This window comes from Stegostoma tigrinum, chromosome 1, assembly GCF_030684315.1.
Source record: "Stegostoma tigrinum isolate sSteTig4 chromosome 1, sSteTig4.hap1, whole genome shotgun sequence".
Taxonomy (NCBI): Eukaryota; Metazoa; Chordata; class Chondrichthyes; order Orectolobiformes; family Stegostomatidae; genus Stegostoma; species Stegostoma tigrinum.
Window position 1 is genome coordinate 48,933,907 of NC_081354.1, and position 17,253 is coordinate 48,951,159.

Genomic DNA, 17,253 nt, shown 5'->3' on the forward strand with positions numbered 1-17,253 from the left:
AAATACTATTCTATAAATGCAGAAAAATGATTATGCAAATACCCGAAGCTCATGCAGATTGCTGTACCAGTGCCGCTTGTGAAACATGCACCACAGTATAATTATTTCAAAGGAGTGAAATGTCTAAAAAAATCAGATTGTTTATGACTAGTATAGCTTGCATAATATAGGTATAATCGTACTTTCCCATTTCATTACTAACTGAAGAGAGGTTTACATCTTAATAAAGTAAAACACTGAGTTCATCTGAAGCTGAGAACTTGCACTTTTCTCCCTTTGCACAGATTTCTCGGTTCCAAACAGAAAGTATTAGTGGACAGGTAATTGCTTCCAGCCACAAAATAAAGCCACTGTTAATGTTGCTTGTTGAGACAAGATGAATGAATAAATAAAGCCCAAAAACTATCGCCCATTTGAGAAAGCACTTGGCCTCAGTTTGCTGGCTTCCCTTGTATCATTGTCATAAATCACATGGGTAAAATACACAAAAATGCCAGCATGATCATTTTAATATTAAAAATTTACATCAAAAGGAGCTTAGAAAAATGTTAGTTTCAAAAATGTAACAGTAAGCTGGGCACCAGTGAGAAAAGACCTCAGTATGGGTTCAAGTCTCCTTATGGAGAGCTTGTTTCGCTGATTGACACAGACACAAGTGGATAGTAAGCATCTGCACTGGTGGCTCTCCATGACTCCAAACAGTGAGTGCAGGATATCCTCCTGAACTTCCAATACTCAAGTATTGACCACAGCAAAACACGCCTCAGAATAAACAATTAAGTAAGTGATCTGATATTAGCATCTGAAGAACAATGCAACATATAATACATACGTTGTACATGTAACTGGGCACTTTCCTTTCTCTTTAATTTAACAAAGTGTGGAGCTGGATGAACACAGCAGGCCAAGCAGCATCTCAGGAGCACAAAAGCTGACGTTTCAGGCCTAGACCTCTGATGAAGGGTCTAGGCCTGAAACGTCAGCTTTTGTGCTCCTGAGATGCTGCTTGGCCTGCTGTGTTCTTCCAGCTCCACACTTTGTTATCTTGGATTCTCCAGCATCTGCAGTTCCCATTATCTCTGATCACTTTCTTTTTTTCTTATTGCCTTCTGTGAATGCAAAGAATGCCCTCAACAGAAGAGATCCAACTAGGTTAAAACCAAATTGCCTTTCCTTTCTAAAGCTAATCCTTATGTTTCCTAGAGGGAACAGCTGTGTTTTTTCTGTATGCTGGATGTTGTTTATCTGATGGTACATTAAGTGCAGTATGGTATTATTCAGCAGCAATTACTGGTAAATAATGAGACATTCAGCACAACGTGAGAGCTGCAGCTGGTTTAATTAACTGAAAACAATGGAAACAAAGAGACAGTTACCTTCCACAGCTCTTTTGAAGAAAACCTTACAACTTCCACACGTTAAAACACCATAATGGCATCCTGATGCCTCATCCGCACAGACCAAGCAGACTTTCGATGGTGTTGAGGTCACTGATGAACAGCTCCGATCCAGTCTAATAGGGGAGCTGAAAAACAGATATTTTCAACTTTAGAAAGATGCTTTATGCTTCTTTTGTACACAGTCAATTTGCTATTAGGCGTTGAATATGTGCGCATTAACCAAAAAATGTCATTTCAGAGCATACGGAGCTTCCGTCAGTACGATTTACGCACTGTCATGTTTGCAGTAATGATAGATTCAAATTTATTTGAGTGTCAATTGTACTTAGTGTATAATGTCGCTATGTTCCAGCGTCATCTTAGATTACAGAATAAATTGTATAAATGATAAAATACAGAATACATTGCTATTAAATTGATATTGCTAAAACAGCTTCAATAGTTCAACTTTCCCTCTCGGTAGACATCACCCTCCTCCTCCTATCAGCCACCGTCCCTCACTGTTCCCAGGATCCTAGCAATGTACTCTTTCTCTGCTGCCACCGGTGTCATTGCTTCCGCGACTGGCGCCTCCGAGCTGGAGGCAGTCACGTTGCACAGAAATTGCAACTACTGTGATGTGGCTCCGAGTTGACGGACTATCTTCCGACACCGATATCTGAGATGGAGCCGGGATTGAGTTACGTACACACCGGCCTCCTGCAGGAGGACATTAGGAGGAGGCCACAGGGCAACGTAAACTAAAATAAAACGTTATTGAGCTACGGAGCTGGAAAGACAACGATGAAACCATGTGGATGCGGCCAAACCCATACGTTACTATATATTACACAAATGAGACCAACGTGGGACTCCCAAGAGTGAAGTTTAGGAATTTGCACTTCACTGGACAGCACTGTCCCCTCCAAACCTCATTTCCCGCTCATTAAAGAACACCATATTAAGAGTTCAGCTCACATACCCCATAATAGGAATTCATAAGAATTCACTTTAAAACATAAATCAATAATTGTATACCTGAAAGTCACATTGCAGCAAATAACTTTGAAACAACCTAAGATTTGCCACCTAACATCTTGCTTAATCTGTTCTTCCATATGCAGTCAGTTATAACGTTTTGTCACAATTTATTTCACCTTTTAACAACCACTAAAGAGGGACTCTGCTCAGCAGTACAAATGATGCAAAAACAAAAAAAAATGTGGCACAGGTTCAGGGGAAATTCATCACAACTTAGGAAAGGTGCAAAGATGATTGTTTCTGTTATTTGAATTCTATGGCATTGTTCAATTACTTATACAGATCGTATGACTGCTGCCCAAACCACTTTAAATTTAACCACTTCAGTATTACCTCGAGATTTTGCTTTCTCGTGGTGTTACTCAGAGCACACATCCTGTAAATAACAGTTCACCTAAAATTGACTTAAATCACCACACTTACTCCATTGTCTAGTCTATCCTCAGACTAGGTGCTTTTCATGAATACAAATCATCCAAAAACTCAAAAATGACATTAATGAAACAATTGCACTTTGTGAAATCATCTGTATTTCCAGACATTGCCGACATTTTGCGACATTCTAGCTAATAATTATCTTTTTACACTACCAGCTCTCAGTCACAGTGTCATTGACAATTTGCAAACATGTCCATCAATGTATTGTTGTAGGTAACAGATGAGAAATTGGAATCATTTGCTCCCTGTTTTTCAGCACTATGAGCACTCTTACAGCTGCAGCATTGGAAGAGAAAACAGAAATTGCTAGAAAAGCTCAGCAGATCTGACAGCACCAGTGGCAAGAAATCAGAGTTAATGTTTCAGGTCTAATGACCCTTCTTCAGAACAGCTGCAGAACTGGATCTGCAGCAAATGTGTTCACTTATATGATAAACTATGCTGAATTCCAGAAATGTGCAGTCTGCACAAATAATGATGTTAATCAATATCCAGCATTGGTTTGACATCAGTGGTGCCATTTCTGAGTTCAACACTGTAGCCACCACCCTTTTTTAATCTCACAGAGCTCTATGTAGTCAACGAAGAGAAGGACCCAGCACCACTTCAACTCAGAGGGATAATCACCTTTTTACAGGTCAGTTTCTTACGGGTTTCTTCTGGTTGTTGTTTCAATATCACAAGTCTTTGGTTCTTTCTGTATTTTTTAAAGTATTGGATTTTGAAAAAGGGAGGAGTGTGGCTGGTGCTGAACAAGGCTTTGCTGCCTTCAAGATTTCTGCACAAACCAGGTGCTCCCAGATTTGGGCACACTTGTAGACATTTCGCTTGGAATATAGCTTCAAAGAAAGTAAGTAACAGAAGTCACACAGAGATTGCTAAGCTGCTGGAAAAGGGAGGAAGAGAAGTTAAGAAAGTTTCTCAACAGGATACCAAACCTCTCCATCATAATCAAGGATTAGTTCTTCTATTACAGTATCAATGAGGAAGAGTGAATGTGTTGCAGTAGAAGCGGAGATATTTGCCATGATACACTACTTCATGGTTCAGTCATGAGCTGCTTGAATTGGCTACCACCACCAAGCTGGAAACAACGGTCTCCAAGCTCAATGCAAAATCTTCTGATTCAGGATTTCTCCATGTTTCTTAACACTGACCACAGGCTTTCCAACCACTTTCCCAATGCATGACATATTTCATTTCGCATTACACTCAGCATTTTTCTACAGGTCACTTGATTGAAATGCTCATCTGGTTCTCTACGGCAAAACTTATGTATGACCTTGCTCTAAAGTGAGCTGGTACCTGCACTATGAGTACTTCCTAGCCCACGCATTCCCTGCATCTTCATTCATGTACTACCTACCTGTATGCTATCCTCTAAATGGCACAGAGCAGCTGGAATTTTCAAATCTCAGTGAGTAACCTGTTTACCAGTCAATGTAAGATGACAGAGAGCTTCTGAGGCTGGGGTTGAAGTGGGAGCTGCAGATTCATAATGGAGAGAGAAAGAGAGATGGTTCTTCAACATGGACATGCCCTGTGAAGAAGAGATTAGGCATGTTTCTACTTAAAATGACTGCAGCTGCTTGGCTACAATCATGGAGAAACAACACTTTCAAGAAATAGTCTGTGATTTTAGCTGTGGCCTGGTAGCCCCAATGGTGGGTGCTCCTCACATGATCCATCACCCTCTCACACCCACTTCCCATCCTGAACCTACCAGGTGGTATGGGCTGGCTGCACTGTCAACAGAAAATCCTAGTTGACAAAGGAGGCTAAGTAATTATCAATAGTAGCCCTTAATGGGCTGCCTGCTAGGAAATGGTGGACAGCTGAGTACCCTCTTCACTAAAAATGGCGTGGGGTCAGGATCATGGCAATGAAGCATTATGGAAGCCAATTAACAAAACTGTGCATGTGTCTGCCACCAATCCAAACACTGTATTAATTCAAATATCTAGACTAGTGTCAGTATCTGAGCTGGTGGTTGTATGTGTGAGATTGGTTTACGGCGCACTTTCAACATCACAGTCTTTTTGCTCTGGTCAGATGACACTATTTGAATACCTGAAAAGAGAAAGGAACAAGAGAAGACTGCAGGATGATGCAAGCAAAGGATACACACTTACGTGATCAGAAGTTTGCAAGCAGTATGAAGCGTGAAATGAGGAGTTGAGATCTATGAAACAGTATCAGGTGAGATAACGTTATCACCTTTGATGATTTCAGACATGGGTTGCCCAATATTGGCTAGCACCACCTCCTCCAAGAGAGTTAGAAAATAGAGACCTTCTTGATCTCAAAATAATGGGACCTGCAGATGCTGGAGAATCCAAGATACAAAGTGTGAAGCTGGATGAACACAGCAGGCCAAGCAGCATCTAAGGAGCACAAAAGCTTCTGTGTGCTCCTGAGATGCTGCTTGGCCTGCTGTGTTCATCCAGCTTCACACTTTGTTACCTTCTTGATCTCCTTCAGTTTGCTCCAGTTGCCTCAGGGTTTGTCGCTTCTTATCCTTAAGGTAAAGGAATGTTGTACAATAGGTTTGGGTATTGTTTGTCATTTGTGAACTGATGGCAGTATGTGCCAGCTGTGGATATGAGTGTGTCTTCTATTAGTGTATGAGAGTGAGGCGAAGTATGTTCGGTACGTGTCCTGATTAATGGAGATTGTTGGTACACGAGTGATGAGACTGTGGTGAATTCAGTGGTATTTGATCCATCTGAAGAGCTTTCACTATCCTTGACCAGTCATATGAGACTGCTGAATGGTTTTATTTGCACTGTATTCATGTCCATGGTACAAAAACAAAAAAGGAAAGTTGGCACAATCACAGCTTACAAAGAATTACTAGAATAAGCAGCATGGCTGAGGATTGAAAATGTTTCCAAACATATGAAAGTCAAATCGCAGGGAATATTAAAACTGACAATAAAAGTTTCTATGAATATGTGAAGGTAAAAAGATCAGTAAAGTCTATGGAACTAAATGCAAGTTACTGAAATAGCTGGGAAATTGGTTGAGTGGCAGACGACAGACAGTACAGATAATGGATAGGGTACTCAAATTGACAAGAGGTGACCTTTGGTGTCCCACAAGGATCTGTTTTACAGCCTTGGTTATTCATGTTATTTATTAACGACTTGGATAATGACATGGAAAGACATATATCCAAATTTGCACCAAGTTAGATGGCACAAAAATGACACCATAGTAGGCAGCATTGTAGACAGTGCAGTTGCTAGCGTAAAATTATAAAGTGACATTGGTAGATGAAGTGAATGGGCAAAAGTGTGGCAGATGCTGTTCAATGTAAGCAAGCGGTTATCAATTTTGAACTAAAAAGGTGTTATGAAATTATAAACAATGGCAGTCCAAAGAGACTTGGGTGCTCAGATGCATAGGTCTTTAAAATGTCATGAATAGGCACCGAAAATAATCAAGAAAGCTAATGTAATGCAGGTCTTTAAATCTAGAGGACTGAAGTTCAAGAGTGCAAAAGTTATTCTACAGTTATACAAAACTTTGGTTAGACCCTATCTGAAGTACTATGAGCACACCTTGACACCATGCCTTCCAAAGAGTGCACTGTAGGTTTACAAGAATGACACCTACATTTTAAGAGTTAAGCTAGGCTGTTTTCCCTAAAATTTAGAAGGTTAGAAGGTGATATGATTGAAGTCTTCTGGAAAAGATACAGTAAATAAAGAGAAACTATTTCCACTGGTTGGGGATTCTAGAAGTAGGGGACACAATCTGAGAACTGGACCAGACCATTCAGGAGAGATGTTAGGAAGCACTTCTACATTCAAAAGGTGGTAAATGTTTGGAACTCTCTTCCACAAACGGAAATGGATGCTGGAACAGTTATTAATTTTTAATCTGAGATTGATCATTTTTTTGTTCAGCAAAGATATTGAGGCAACGGACAGGTATGTGGAATGAGGCCACAGATCAGCCACGATCTCACTGAATGATAGAACAGGCTCAAGGGGATAAATGGCCTACTCCTGTTCTAACGATCCGAAATAAAAAAAGCAATTATGAAACACAGAGCATTTCTAAAGTCACAGGTAATGAAAATTTCACTGCACTGCGGAGTTCTCCAATAGATTCAGTTCATGAAACTGTTTGTTCTAAAAACTTCTCAATGGTCAGCCATGATGATAGCAGGAGAATGCCTGAGCATTCATCACACTCTTTTCATTTCAGGGCTTGATATTACACGTTAAAGTCCATTATAACAGACAGCACTGGAATTTTGTCTAAATTCAGTGTGCCATTTGTTGATGTTAGCAACAGAATACTTCCCATCCCAGGTTTACAGGTACAATTAAAATTACCAACACATAAAACTAGGAGAATAATGACAATACCTTGCAAAACGTATTTCGCCACACAGCCCTTTTCTTAGGAGCATACTTTGTTAAGACATTCTACCAGCTGACAAGTGTCCTACAAACGGCACTGAATGCTGACAAACAGTAGATCTTGTGTAAGTCCTCAGGGGCCTATCCACCAAAATAGTCAGGCATTACAACAAAGTAAATAAAAACATTCCAGCTTCCTCTGGAATAAGATTGACAGTAAACATCCAGTTTGTAACTATGAAACTCTGTGTTAATAAAAACACTGAAGTTTACAAAAATAATCATGTCATCCAAGAGTTTGCTTTAAATAATTTTTTTTGCGTGTTTCCAATTATTTTTTCTCCAGAACCACTGATCTGTGGCATGGGAACTACTGAGCAAGTAAAATATGTGTAATTTAAACAACTGTAGTTGTATCAGGCAGTGCATGTTTTGCCTCATGTTCTAAATAACCAACAGTACAAATTAATATAAATGCCAAGGCAACTGTGTTTTCCAGACCCCAATTCAGGAATATCCAACATTGGCACCATGACCAAAGTCAATGTTATCTTGCCAAATTTGCCAACACTCAGTTTCAGAACTGAGTGAGAGGGACTTTTTTTTAAAAACGTTTTTTGTTTTGAATGAAAAGAAACTATCTAATATCCATCATATTGATTGAATAGGATACCTAAGGCATCAAAATTGAGACTGGTGCCTTTAATAGGAGAAGTTTAGAACATAGAACATTGAACAGTATAGGCCCTTCAGCCCATGATGTTGTGCTGAACTTTTACCCTAAACCTTAGGTCTATCTAGCCTCCACGCTACCTTATACTATCATACATATGCCTATCTAATAGCCGCTTAAGTGCCCCTAATGAGGTTGACTCCACTACCCTCTCTGGCAATGCATTCCACGCCCTTCCCACTCTCTGAGCAAAGAACCTACCTCTGACATCTCCCCAATATCTTCCTCTGTTCACTTTAAAACTATGTCTGCTTGTAAAAGCTACCTCCACCCTAGGAAAAAGTCTCTAGCCATCTACTCTATCTATACCTCGGATCATTTTGTACAACTCTATCAAGTCATCTTTCATCCTTCGACTCTAAAGAGAAAAGCCCTAACTCTCTCAACCTTTCCTCGTAAGACCTTCCCTCCATTCTAGGCAACTGGAAAATCTCCTCTGCACCTTTTCTAACACTTCTACATCCTTCCTGTAATGAGGCGACTAGAACTGAACACAATACTCCAGATGTGGCCGAACTAGGCTTTTGTATAGCTGGAGCATAACTTCACGGCTTATGAACTCAGTCCCCCTATTAATGAAAGCTAACACACCATACGCCTTCTTAATAACTCTATCCACCAGAGTGGCAGATCTCAGCGAACTGTGAACATGAACCCCAAGATCCCTCTGCTCCTCCATACTGCCAAGAATCCTTCCGTTAATCCTGTATTCTGCTTTCACGTTTGTCCTTCCAAAATGAATCAACTCATACTTCTCAGCCACTTCTCAGCTCAGCTCTGCATTCTATCAATGTCTCTTTGTAACCTAGAACAGCCGTCCAGAGTGTCCACAACATGACCCACCTTCGTGTCATCCACGACCGTGCTAATCCACCCTTCTACTGCTTCATCCAAATAATTTACAAAAATCACAAATAGAAGCGGACCCAGAACAGATCCTTGTGGCACACCACTCATAACTGAGCACCATATTGAATATTTTCCATCCACTACCACCCTTTGTCTTCTAAGGGTCAACCAATTCTGAATCTATTCTGCCACATTTCCCCCTAACCCATGCCTCCTTACCTTCCGCATGAGCCTACCATGGGGACCTTATCAAACGCCTTACTTAAATCCATGTATAACACATCCACTGCTCCACCTTCATCCACGTGTTTGGTCACCTCTTCAAAGAATTCAGTAAGGTTTGCGAGGCGTGATCTACCCCTCACAAATCCATGCTGACTATGACGAATCAAACAGTGCCTTTCCACGTGATCATAAATCCTGTCTCTCAGAGCCCTTTCCAATAATTTGCCCACCACTGACGTAAGACTAACTGACCTGTAATTTCCAGGGGGTTATCGCTGTTCCCTTTTTTGAACAAGGGAATGACGTTTGCCTCTTTCTAGTCTTTCGGCACTATACCTATGGACAGTGAGGACAACAAGATCATTGCCAAAGGCCCTGCGACCTCATCCCTCGCGTCCCATAGAATCCTTGGATAAATCCCATCTGGCCCAGGGGACTTATCTATCTTCGACTTCCTCAGAATTCCTAGCACATCATCTTTACTAACATCAACCTCCTCTAGCCTACCTGCATGTTTCACAACGTCCTCCTCTACAAGTAGGTCCCTCTCAACTGTGAATACATTAAGTATTCATTAAGGACCTCTCCTATCTCTTTAGACTCTGTGCACAAATTTACAATCCTTTACAATTCTTGATCGGCCCTACACCTTCTCTGGTCATTCTCTTATTCTGCACATACGTGTAAAAAGCCTTGCAGTTTTCCTTAATCCTATCTGACAAGGTTTTCTCATGCCCCATAATAGCTCTCCTAAGCCTTTTTTTCAGCTCCTTCCGGGCTAACTTGTATCCCTCTACAGCCTTTTCCGTTCTTCTTTTCCTAAACCTTACGTAAGCTTCCTTCTTCCTCTTAACCAGTCGTTCGACCTCTCCCAAGAACCAAGGCCCCCTCATTCGACCGCATCTTCTCTGCCTGCTAGGGACAAACATATCTAGCACATGCATTCCTTAAACAATCTCCACATTTCTGTGGTGTTCTTCCCTGACAGCATCTGTTCCCAATTTAGGTTACTCAGTTCTTGCCCAACTGAATTGTAATTACCCTTCCCCCAATTATAAACTTTACCCTGCCGTACGTACCTATCCTTATCCGTGACTATCGTGAAAGAAACAGAGTTATGATCACTACCACCAAAATGGTCTCCTAACAATAGTTCTAACACTTGGCCTGGTTTGTTGCCAAGCACCAAATCCAAAGTGGTCTCTCCTTGTGTTGGTCTAACTTTGATCAAGGCTATCTTCAATGAGAAAGCAAGCACGACAAATCACTCCTATTTTCCCACTGTTTAAATTAAAAGACAAGAGGAATGGTATTTAATGGACATGACAGGAATCTTGCGTACTTGCAGAAGAGCTGGGAGAGCCTCATGTCACCTTCTTTTATGATTGTTGGCCAGTTAAATGCCAATAAAACTGGGCAGGAGGTCCCATCCATCAAGAAATGTTGGCCAATCTGATGTTGGAAGCTATTAATTAAATGGCAGTGGCAGCAGGTAGGCATGGCTACTGCCATCATTACACATGTTTGGGGCCAGGACTCAGGAACAGATGAATGGAGGGAGGGGAGAATGGCACCAAACTTGTGACAGGAAAAGACATGACATTTGCACCAACAAGTTTGATGCACATCGTCTGCATGGATTGTCTTGTTAAAAATACGCTGGGTGCATTATAAGGTTGATTCTGAAGTTTTCAGGTAGCTCAGAATCGCACCAAGAAACAGACAGCTAAATCCATTGTCTGTTCTGAATCTTCTTAATTGTGATAGGACTCTTTAGTTTTCTGCTACTGTAATAAGTACTTAGCTTTTTTGAGATTACATTGGGCAATTTTTCAGAAACTATTAAATAAACTTAGCAAAAACCAATATGTATTGGGAAATGTGGAAAAATATTGCAGTTTTCTTTTCTTTTATTTTATAATACTACTGTATAATGGTGGTCCAATGGTGAATTTATAAGGGCTGAATGAATCTGCTTCCTCCCAATTTCTCTCAATAAAAAATACAGCAGAGAAAAAGAAATTGTAAAAAATGCAATCATTATTTTTTTCATCTATTTAATCAAATCATTTATATACACCATACCTACATTATATCCTTTGAACCAAGAGAAGAAAATATATTGGAATATGTACACAAAGCATGGGGAAACTTGGAAAAAATACTGCAAATAGGTATGGTCTTGTTAATGTGTACTATAAAAAAGGCAATCCAAAACTGACAGGTACACATCCAATGCTGTAACTGCTTGGGTGGCAGAACATAATGCAGGGGCTGCTGTAATCACAAAGAAGTACTGTACTCCTGTCAAAGGTTAATCATTCCCAAATGTTATTCAGAGAAAAGAAATCCAGGAGGCAACAGTCCTATTTCTCTTCATCTATATCAAACAGAAAATGATTTGCGTGACTATGAACATCCTTTCTCAACTTCCACAGTAGCTTCGGGATGACGTATGTGTCTGTAGATTAATATCTTACCATCAACAGGCCTAATATGATACAACCCCATTATCTACTGGCTCAGCTTCCTCCATACACCAATCCAAACCAGATGGATACTTAGACATTTAAATAATCAGTGGTAAATAAAGCAATAAAGAAAGAAATGACTCAAAGCATTATCTAGTACGCATTGAAAACATAGCTGAATTTTTTCCATTCAATCTAACATGGAGACCTTCCACTAAGATGGGGCACAGCTACAACTTTTAAAGAAGAATACAGTGCAGAAAGTTGCACATAAGCAGATCAATCTTACGATTTTTGGGTCACCACAAATAGGGTTTGGTATAGTGATACTTACAGGAGGCCGTGCATGTTTTATCTTTAGGGAACTGGAGCGGGAGCTGGATAACTTCGGATCATTCGGGAGGCAGAGTCAGTGATAGACAAGAGTTACAGGGAAGTAGTTACTCCTAAGCGTGAAGAAAGCTAGGTATCTGTTAGAAGGGGGATAAAGCAGTCTGTGCAGGGATCCCCTGTGGTCCTTCCCCTGAAAAACAAGTATACCACTTTGGATACTGTTGGAGGGGACAACTTACCAGGAGCATGCACTAAGGTGCAGGTCTCTGGCACAGAGTCTGTCCCTCTTGCACAGAAGGGAAGGGGGGATAGGAAGAGAGTGTTAGTCATTGGGGACTTAATAGTTTGAGGGATTAATAGAAGGTTTGCCGGGAATGAAACAGACTCACAGTTGGTGTGTTGCCTTCCAGGTGCCAGGGTCTGTGATGTCTTGGATCATGTCTTTGGGGTCCTGGAGGGAGAGGGTGATCAGCCCCAAGTTGTGGTCCACATAGGCACCAACGACATAGGTAGAAAGAGGGATAGGGATGTCAGGCAGGATTTCAGGGAGCTAGGGTGGAAGCTGAGAGATAGAACAAACAGAGTGGTTATCTCTGGTTTGTTACCCGTGCCACGTGATAGCGAGGCAAAGAACAGGGAGAGATTTCAGCTGAACACGTGGCTGCAGGAGGGAGGGCTTCAGGTACATGGACAATTGGGGCTCATTCTGGGGAAGCTGGGACCTCTACAAACAGGACGGTCTCCATTTGAACCAGAGGGGCACTAATAACCTGGGTGGGGAATTTGCTAGTGCTATTCGGGTGGATTTAAACTAGCTCAGAAGGGGGATGGGAAACTGAGGTGTAGTTCTAGTACACAGGAGGATGAGCATAGGGAAGACATGGGCAGGGCCTCACTGTCACAGGAGTGTGCTGGCAGACAGCTAGCTGGATTGAAGTGTGTCTACTTTAACGCCAGGAGTATCCAGAATAAGGTAGGTGAGCTTGCAGCATGGATAGGTACCTGGGATTTCGACGTTGTGGCGATTTCGGAGACATGGATAGAGCAGGGTCAGGAATGGATGATGCAGCCTCCAGGGTTTAGATCTATCATTAAGGTCAGGGAAAGTGGTAAAAGAGGGGGAGGTGTGGCTTTGTTAGTCGAGGACAGTATAACGGCGGCTGAAAGAACTTTTGGTGAGGACTCGTCTACTGAGGTGGTATGGGCTGAGGTCAGAAACAGGAGAGGAGAGGTAACACTGCTGGGAGTTTTTTTATAGGCCTCCGCAAAATTCCAGGGATGTGGAGGAGACGATCAGCAAAACTATTCTGGACAGGAGTGAAAGGAACAAGGTGGTCATTATGGGAGACTTGAACTTCCCTAACATTGACTGGAAATGCTATAACTCTAGTACGTCGGATGGATCAGTTTTTGTCTAATGTGTGCAGGGGGGCTTCCTGACTCAGTATGTCGAAGGGCCGACAAGAGGAGAGGCCACACTGGAACAGGTACTTGGTAATGAACCAGGCCAGGTATTTGATGTAGTGGTAGGTGAGCACTTTGGAGAGAGTGACCATAATTCAGTTATGTTTACTTTATCAATGGAAAATGATAGGAACATGCCACAGGGCAAGAGTCATAGATGGGGGAAGGGCAATTATAATACGATTAAACAAGACTTAGGAGGCATAGGATTGGTTAGCAAAATGCAGGGGATGGGGACAATCGAAATGTGGAGCTGGTTTAAGGAACAGATATTGCGTGTCCTTGATAGGTATGTCCCTGTCAGGCAGGGAGGAAGCGATAAGGTAAGGGAACCATGATTTACTAAATAAATTATATCTCTTGTTAAGCGGAAGAGGGTAGGAATAGGGCCAGTCAAAGACAGAAGTGGGAAGTTGTGTGCGGACCCTGTGGAGATTGAAGAGGTGCTAAATGATTATTCTCATCTGTTCTCACTGAGGAACAGGAGAATATTGTAGAGGAGATGACTGAGGAACAGGCTACTAGAATTGAAAGGATTAAGGTTAGTAAGGAGGAGGTGTTATCAATTCTAGAAGGTGTGAAGGTAGATAAATCCCCTGGGCCAGATGGGATTTTTCCAAGGATTGTCTGGGACACTAGGGATGAGGTGGCAGAGCCTTGAGTCCTCATTGTCTACAGGTTTAGTACCAGAGGACTGGAAGATAGCAAATGTTGTACCCTTGTTCAAGAAGGGCAGTAGGGATGACCCAGGTAATTATAGATCTGTCAACCTTACGTCTGTTGTAGAAAAAGTTTTGGAAAGGATTATAAGAGTTAGGATTTATAATCATCTAGCAAGCAACAATTTGATTGGAGATTGTCAGCATGGATTCGTCAAGGGCAGATCATGTCTCTCAAACCTCATTCAGTTTTTTGAGATGATGACCAAGCATGTGGATGAGGGTAGGGCAGTTGAAGTACATGGACTTCAGTAAAGCCTTTGATAAGGTTCCACATGGTAGGCTACTGGAGTAAATACAGAAGCACGGGATTGAGGGAGATTTAGCAGTTTGGATTAGAAATTGGCTTTCTCTAAGGAGGCAACGAGTGGTGGTTGATGGAAAATATTCAGCCTGGAGTGAGGTCACTAGGGCTGTGCCTCAAGGATCTGTTTTGGGACCACTGCTGATTGTCATTTTTATAAATGACTTGGACGCAGGCATAGGTGGATGGGTAAGTTAGTTGCAGATGACGCTAAAGTCAGTGGAGTGGTGGACAGGGTGGAAGAATGTTGCAGGTTGCAGGGAGATTTGGATAAACTGCAGAATTGGGGTGAAAGGTGGCAAATGGAGTTTAATATGGATAAATGTGAGGTGATTCACTTTGGGAGGAATAATAGGAAGACAGAATACCGGGTCAATTGAAAGATTTTTGGTAGTGTGGATGTGCAGAGGGATCTTAATGTCCATGTACGTAGATCCCTGAAAGTTGCCACCCAGGTTGATAGTGCTGTTAAGAAGGCTTGTGGTGTGTTAGGCTTTATTGGTAGAGGAATTGCGTTCCAGAGCCGTGATGTCATGCTGCAACTGTACAAAACGCTAGTGCGGCCTCATTTGGAATATTGCATGCAGTTCTGGTTGCCCCCTTACAGGAAGGATGTGGAAGCATTGGAATAGGTGCAGAGGAGATTTACCAGGATGTCGCCTGGTCTGGAGCACAGGCCCTGTGAAGAAAGGCTGAGGCACACTTGGGTCTGTTCTCATTGGAGAGAAGAAGACTAAGAGGGGATTTAATAGAGACATACAAGATGATCAGAGGATTAGATAGGGTGGACGGTGAGAGTCTTTTTCCGAGGATGATGACTTCAGCTTGTACGGGGGGGCATAGCTACAAATTGAGGGGTGATAGATTTGAGACAGATGTTAGAGGCAGGTTCTTTACTCAGAGTGGTAAGGGCATGGAACGCCCTGCCTGCCAATGTAGTTAACTCAGCCACATTAGGGGCATTTAAACAGTCCTTGGATAAGCATATGGATGATGATGGGATAGTGTAGGGGGAGGGGCTTAGATTAGTTCACAGGTCGGCGCAACAGAGGGCCGAAGTGCCTGTTCTGTGCTGTATTGTTCTATGTTCAGTGCTCTATGTTCTATCACCATATCTTACCAAACCCACTGCTTTAATTGCCAGTTCAGCCCTCGTGGTGAGAATCATGTCAATTTCAGACCCATCTTGCCACACATTGTCCCTGGAGTGACTCACGACTTGCTGGTGATCCTGGAATTGACCAGCATTCCGGGCCCTGGCACCATATTTAAAAGGCTGATGTGCAACTGGACAAGTACTGTCACTTTGAAGCTACTCTGCATGGTTCCTGACATTTGCCCTGGACTCGACAGACAAGGGGAAATTGGCATCCCACTTTGCAGGCACAGTACTTGAACTACTGCTGGACATGTCACTAGATAATGCCAGCCTGGTCCAGGTTTGTCACCAGGGTTGAAGTAATTTTAGCTGTATGAAAGAAAGCCTATCACCACAAAAACAAGGTCAATGTCCTTATCTGTTCCATCAATGTCACACTCATTCTATCTCTTCTTCTAAGAATTATGCTTTATCACTCTCATTAATGCATCTACAGTTTCCCCACTCATCCTCCCCCACAGACACCACTAGCCTTATGCTTCAGAACCCTCCCCACATGTACCAATAGTAATGGATGTGCCACCCACCTTTACCTTCTCACTTTCCAGGAGTCAAGTAAAACAAAACCCTCAATACGTCATGAAGAGTCAAAATGGATGGTGTTCTGCCTGTCATTTAGCTCCTCATGCTTGATAAGCAGAGGATACTGATCTGACAGCCTTGAGCAAGACCTGGACTGGTACTGGAGCCACCTCTTGTCTCACTGTGCTGTGGATGACCTGAGCGAAGGCTATTCCACTTGACTTGCCAGAGGCCATCTGACATTTCTGTCTTTGCATTTTTGTGTATGCACTAAATGGCATGACAAAGGAAGGCTCAGGGCTGAAGTGAGCACAATAGAAGTGAGCAAAGAGCCCAGAGATGTAGCCTGCTCCAGTCCATGAGCTTGACATACATCCATGAGCACACAATGTCCTTGCAGCAGCCTAGAAATTGTTGGTGTCATTGCAGCTCAAAGTGCAGCACTGAAATGCTGAAGCATCCTGTAAGTGGACTGGACATATGCCATGGGGTTCATAGAGGGTGTAATATGTCAGATGCCAATGTCCACAGTCATGGGGTGCATGTGGTCAGTGCCTATGGAACGTATCCAAAATACTGCAGCCCAATGTCCAATATGAAGGTGATTGCAGCCAAGTGGTAAGATAAGCTAGACAAGAACCTACTCTGGTTTCCATGTCGAGTTTTCCTGATGGTGCGTTTGCAATGACAAGTTTGATAAGCTCACAACCCATGGTGAGTTGGGATGTTAACAAGGTGCTTTATAAGCATTAATGATCAACAATTAGGAACCTGTCACGGTCTAGCAAGAATTCGAACGTGCCACTTTGGAAAATCATACACAATACAGTGAGATGATCTTGATATCATGATGTGTCTTGTCGATATCTTTCCCAATTCTACCACTTGTCTAGCCATACCCAACATTCATATGAGTCAGATAAGATTCTGACCAAGGTTTTTACTTTTCCTCAGAACATTTATGCCTTTGCAACATATTATTACACTCCAAAGATGGTGAATATTGCTTATGGTGGAAATTGCTTATCGCAGAAAACATCTGAGACACAAGGGATGAAAATTCTTAGGAACGGCCTCTCCTTTTTCAAGGTGCAGCAATACACTATTTAAAAAAAAACAATGAAAACTTGCAAGGATAACTAAAGAAAAATCTTATCGCTGATCCTCATCAATGCAGTTAAACAGGCAGCCAGACACCACTAAATTGAAGATAACAAGGTGTAGACCTGGATGGCCACAGCAG

The 17,253-nt window shown here is 42.1% G+C and overlaps 1 protein-coding gene across 4 annotated transcripts in view; it reads right to left on the minus strand.

The window, feature by feature from the left end:
* Window positions 1-17,253, minus strand: part of nr3c2 (nuclear receptor subfamily 3, group C, member 2) — a 326,066-nt gene that overhangs the window by 113,281 nt on the left and 195,532 nt on the right. For all 4 annotated transcript variants that reach the window (XM_059645238.1, XM_048529777.2, XM_048529786.2 and 1 more), the window contains one exon: window positions 1,377-1,525. In XM_059645238.1, the coding sequence (XP_059501221.1) occupies window positions 1,377-1,525 (149 nt within the window). The remainder of the gene's footprint in view (window positions 1-1,376; window positions 1,526-17,253) is intronic.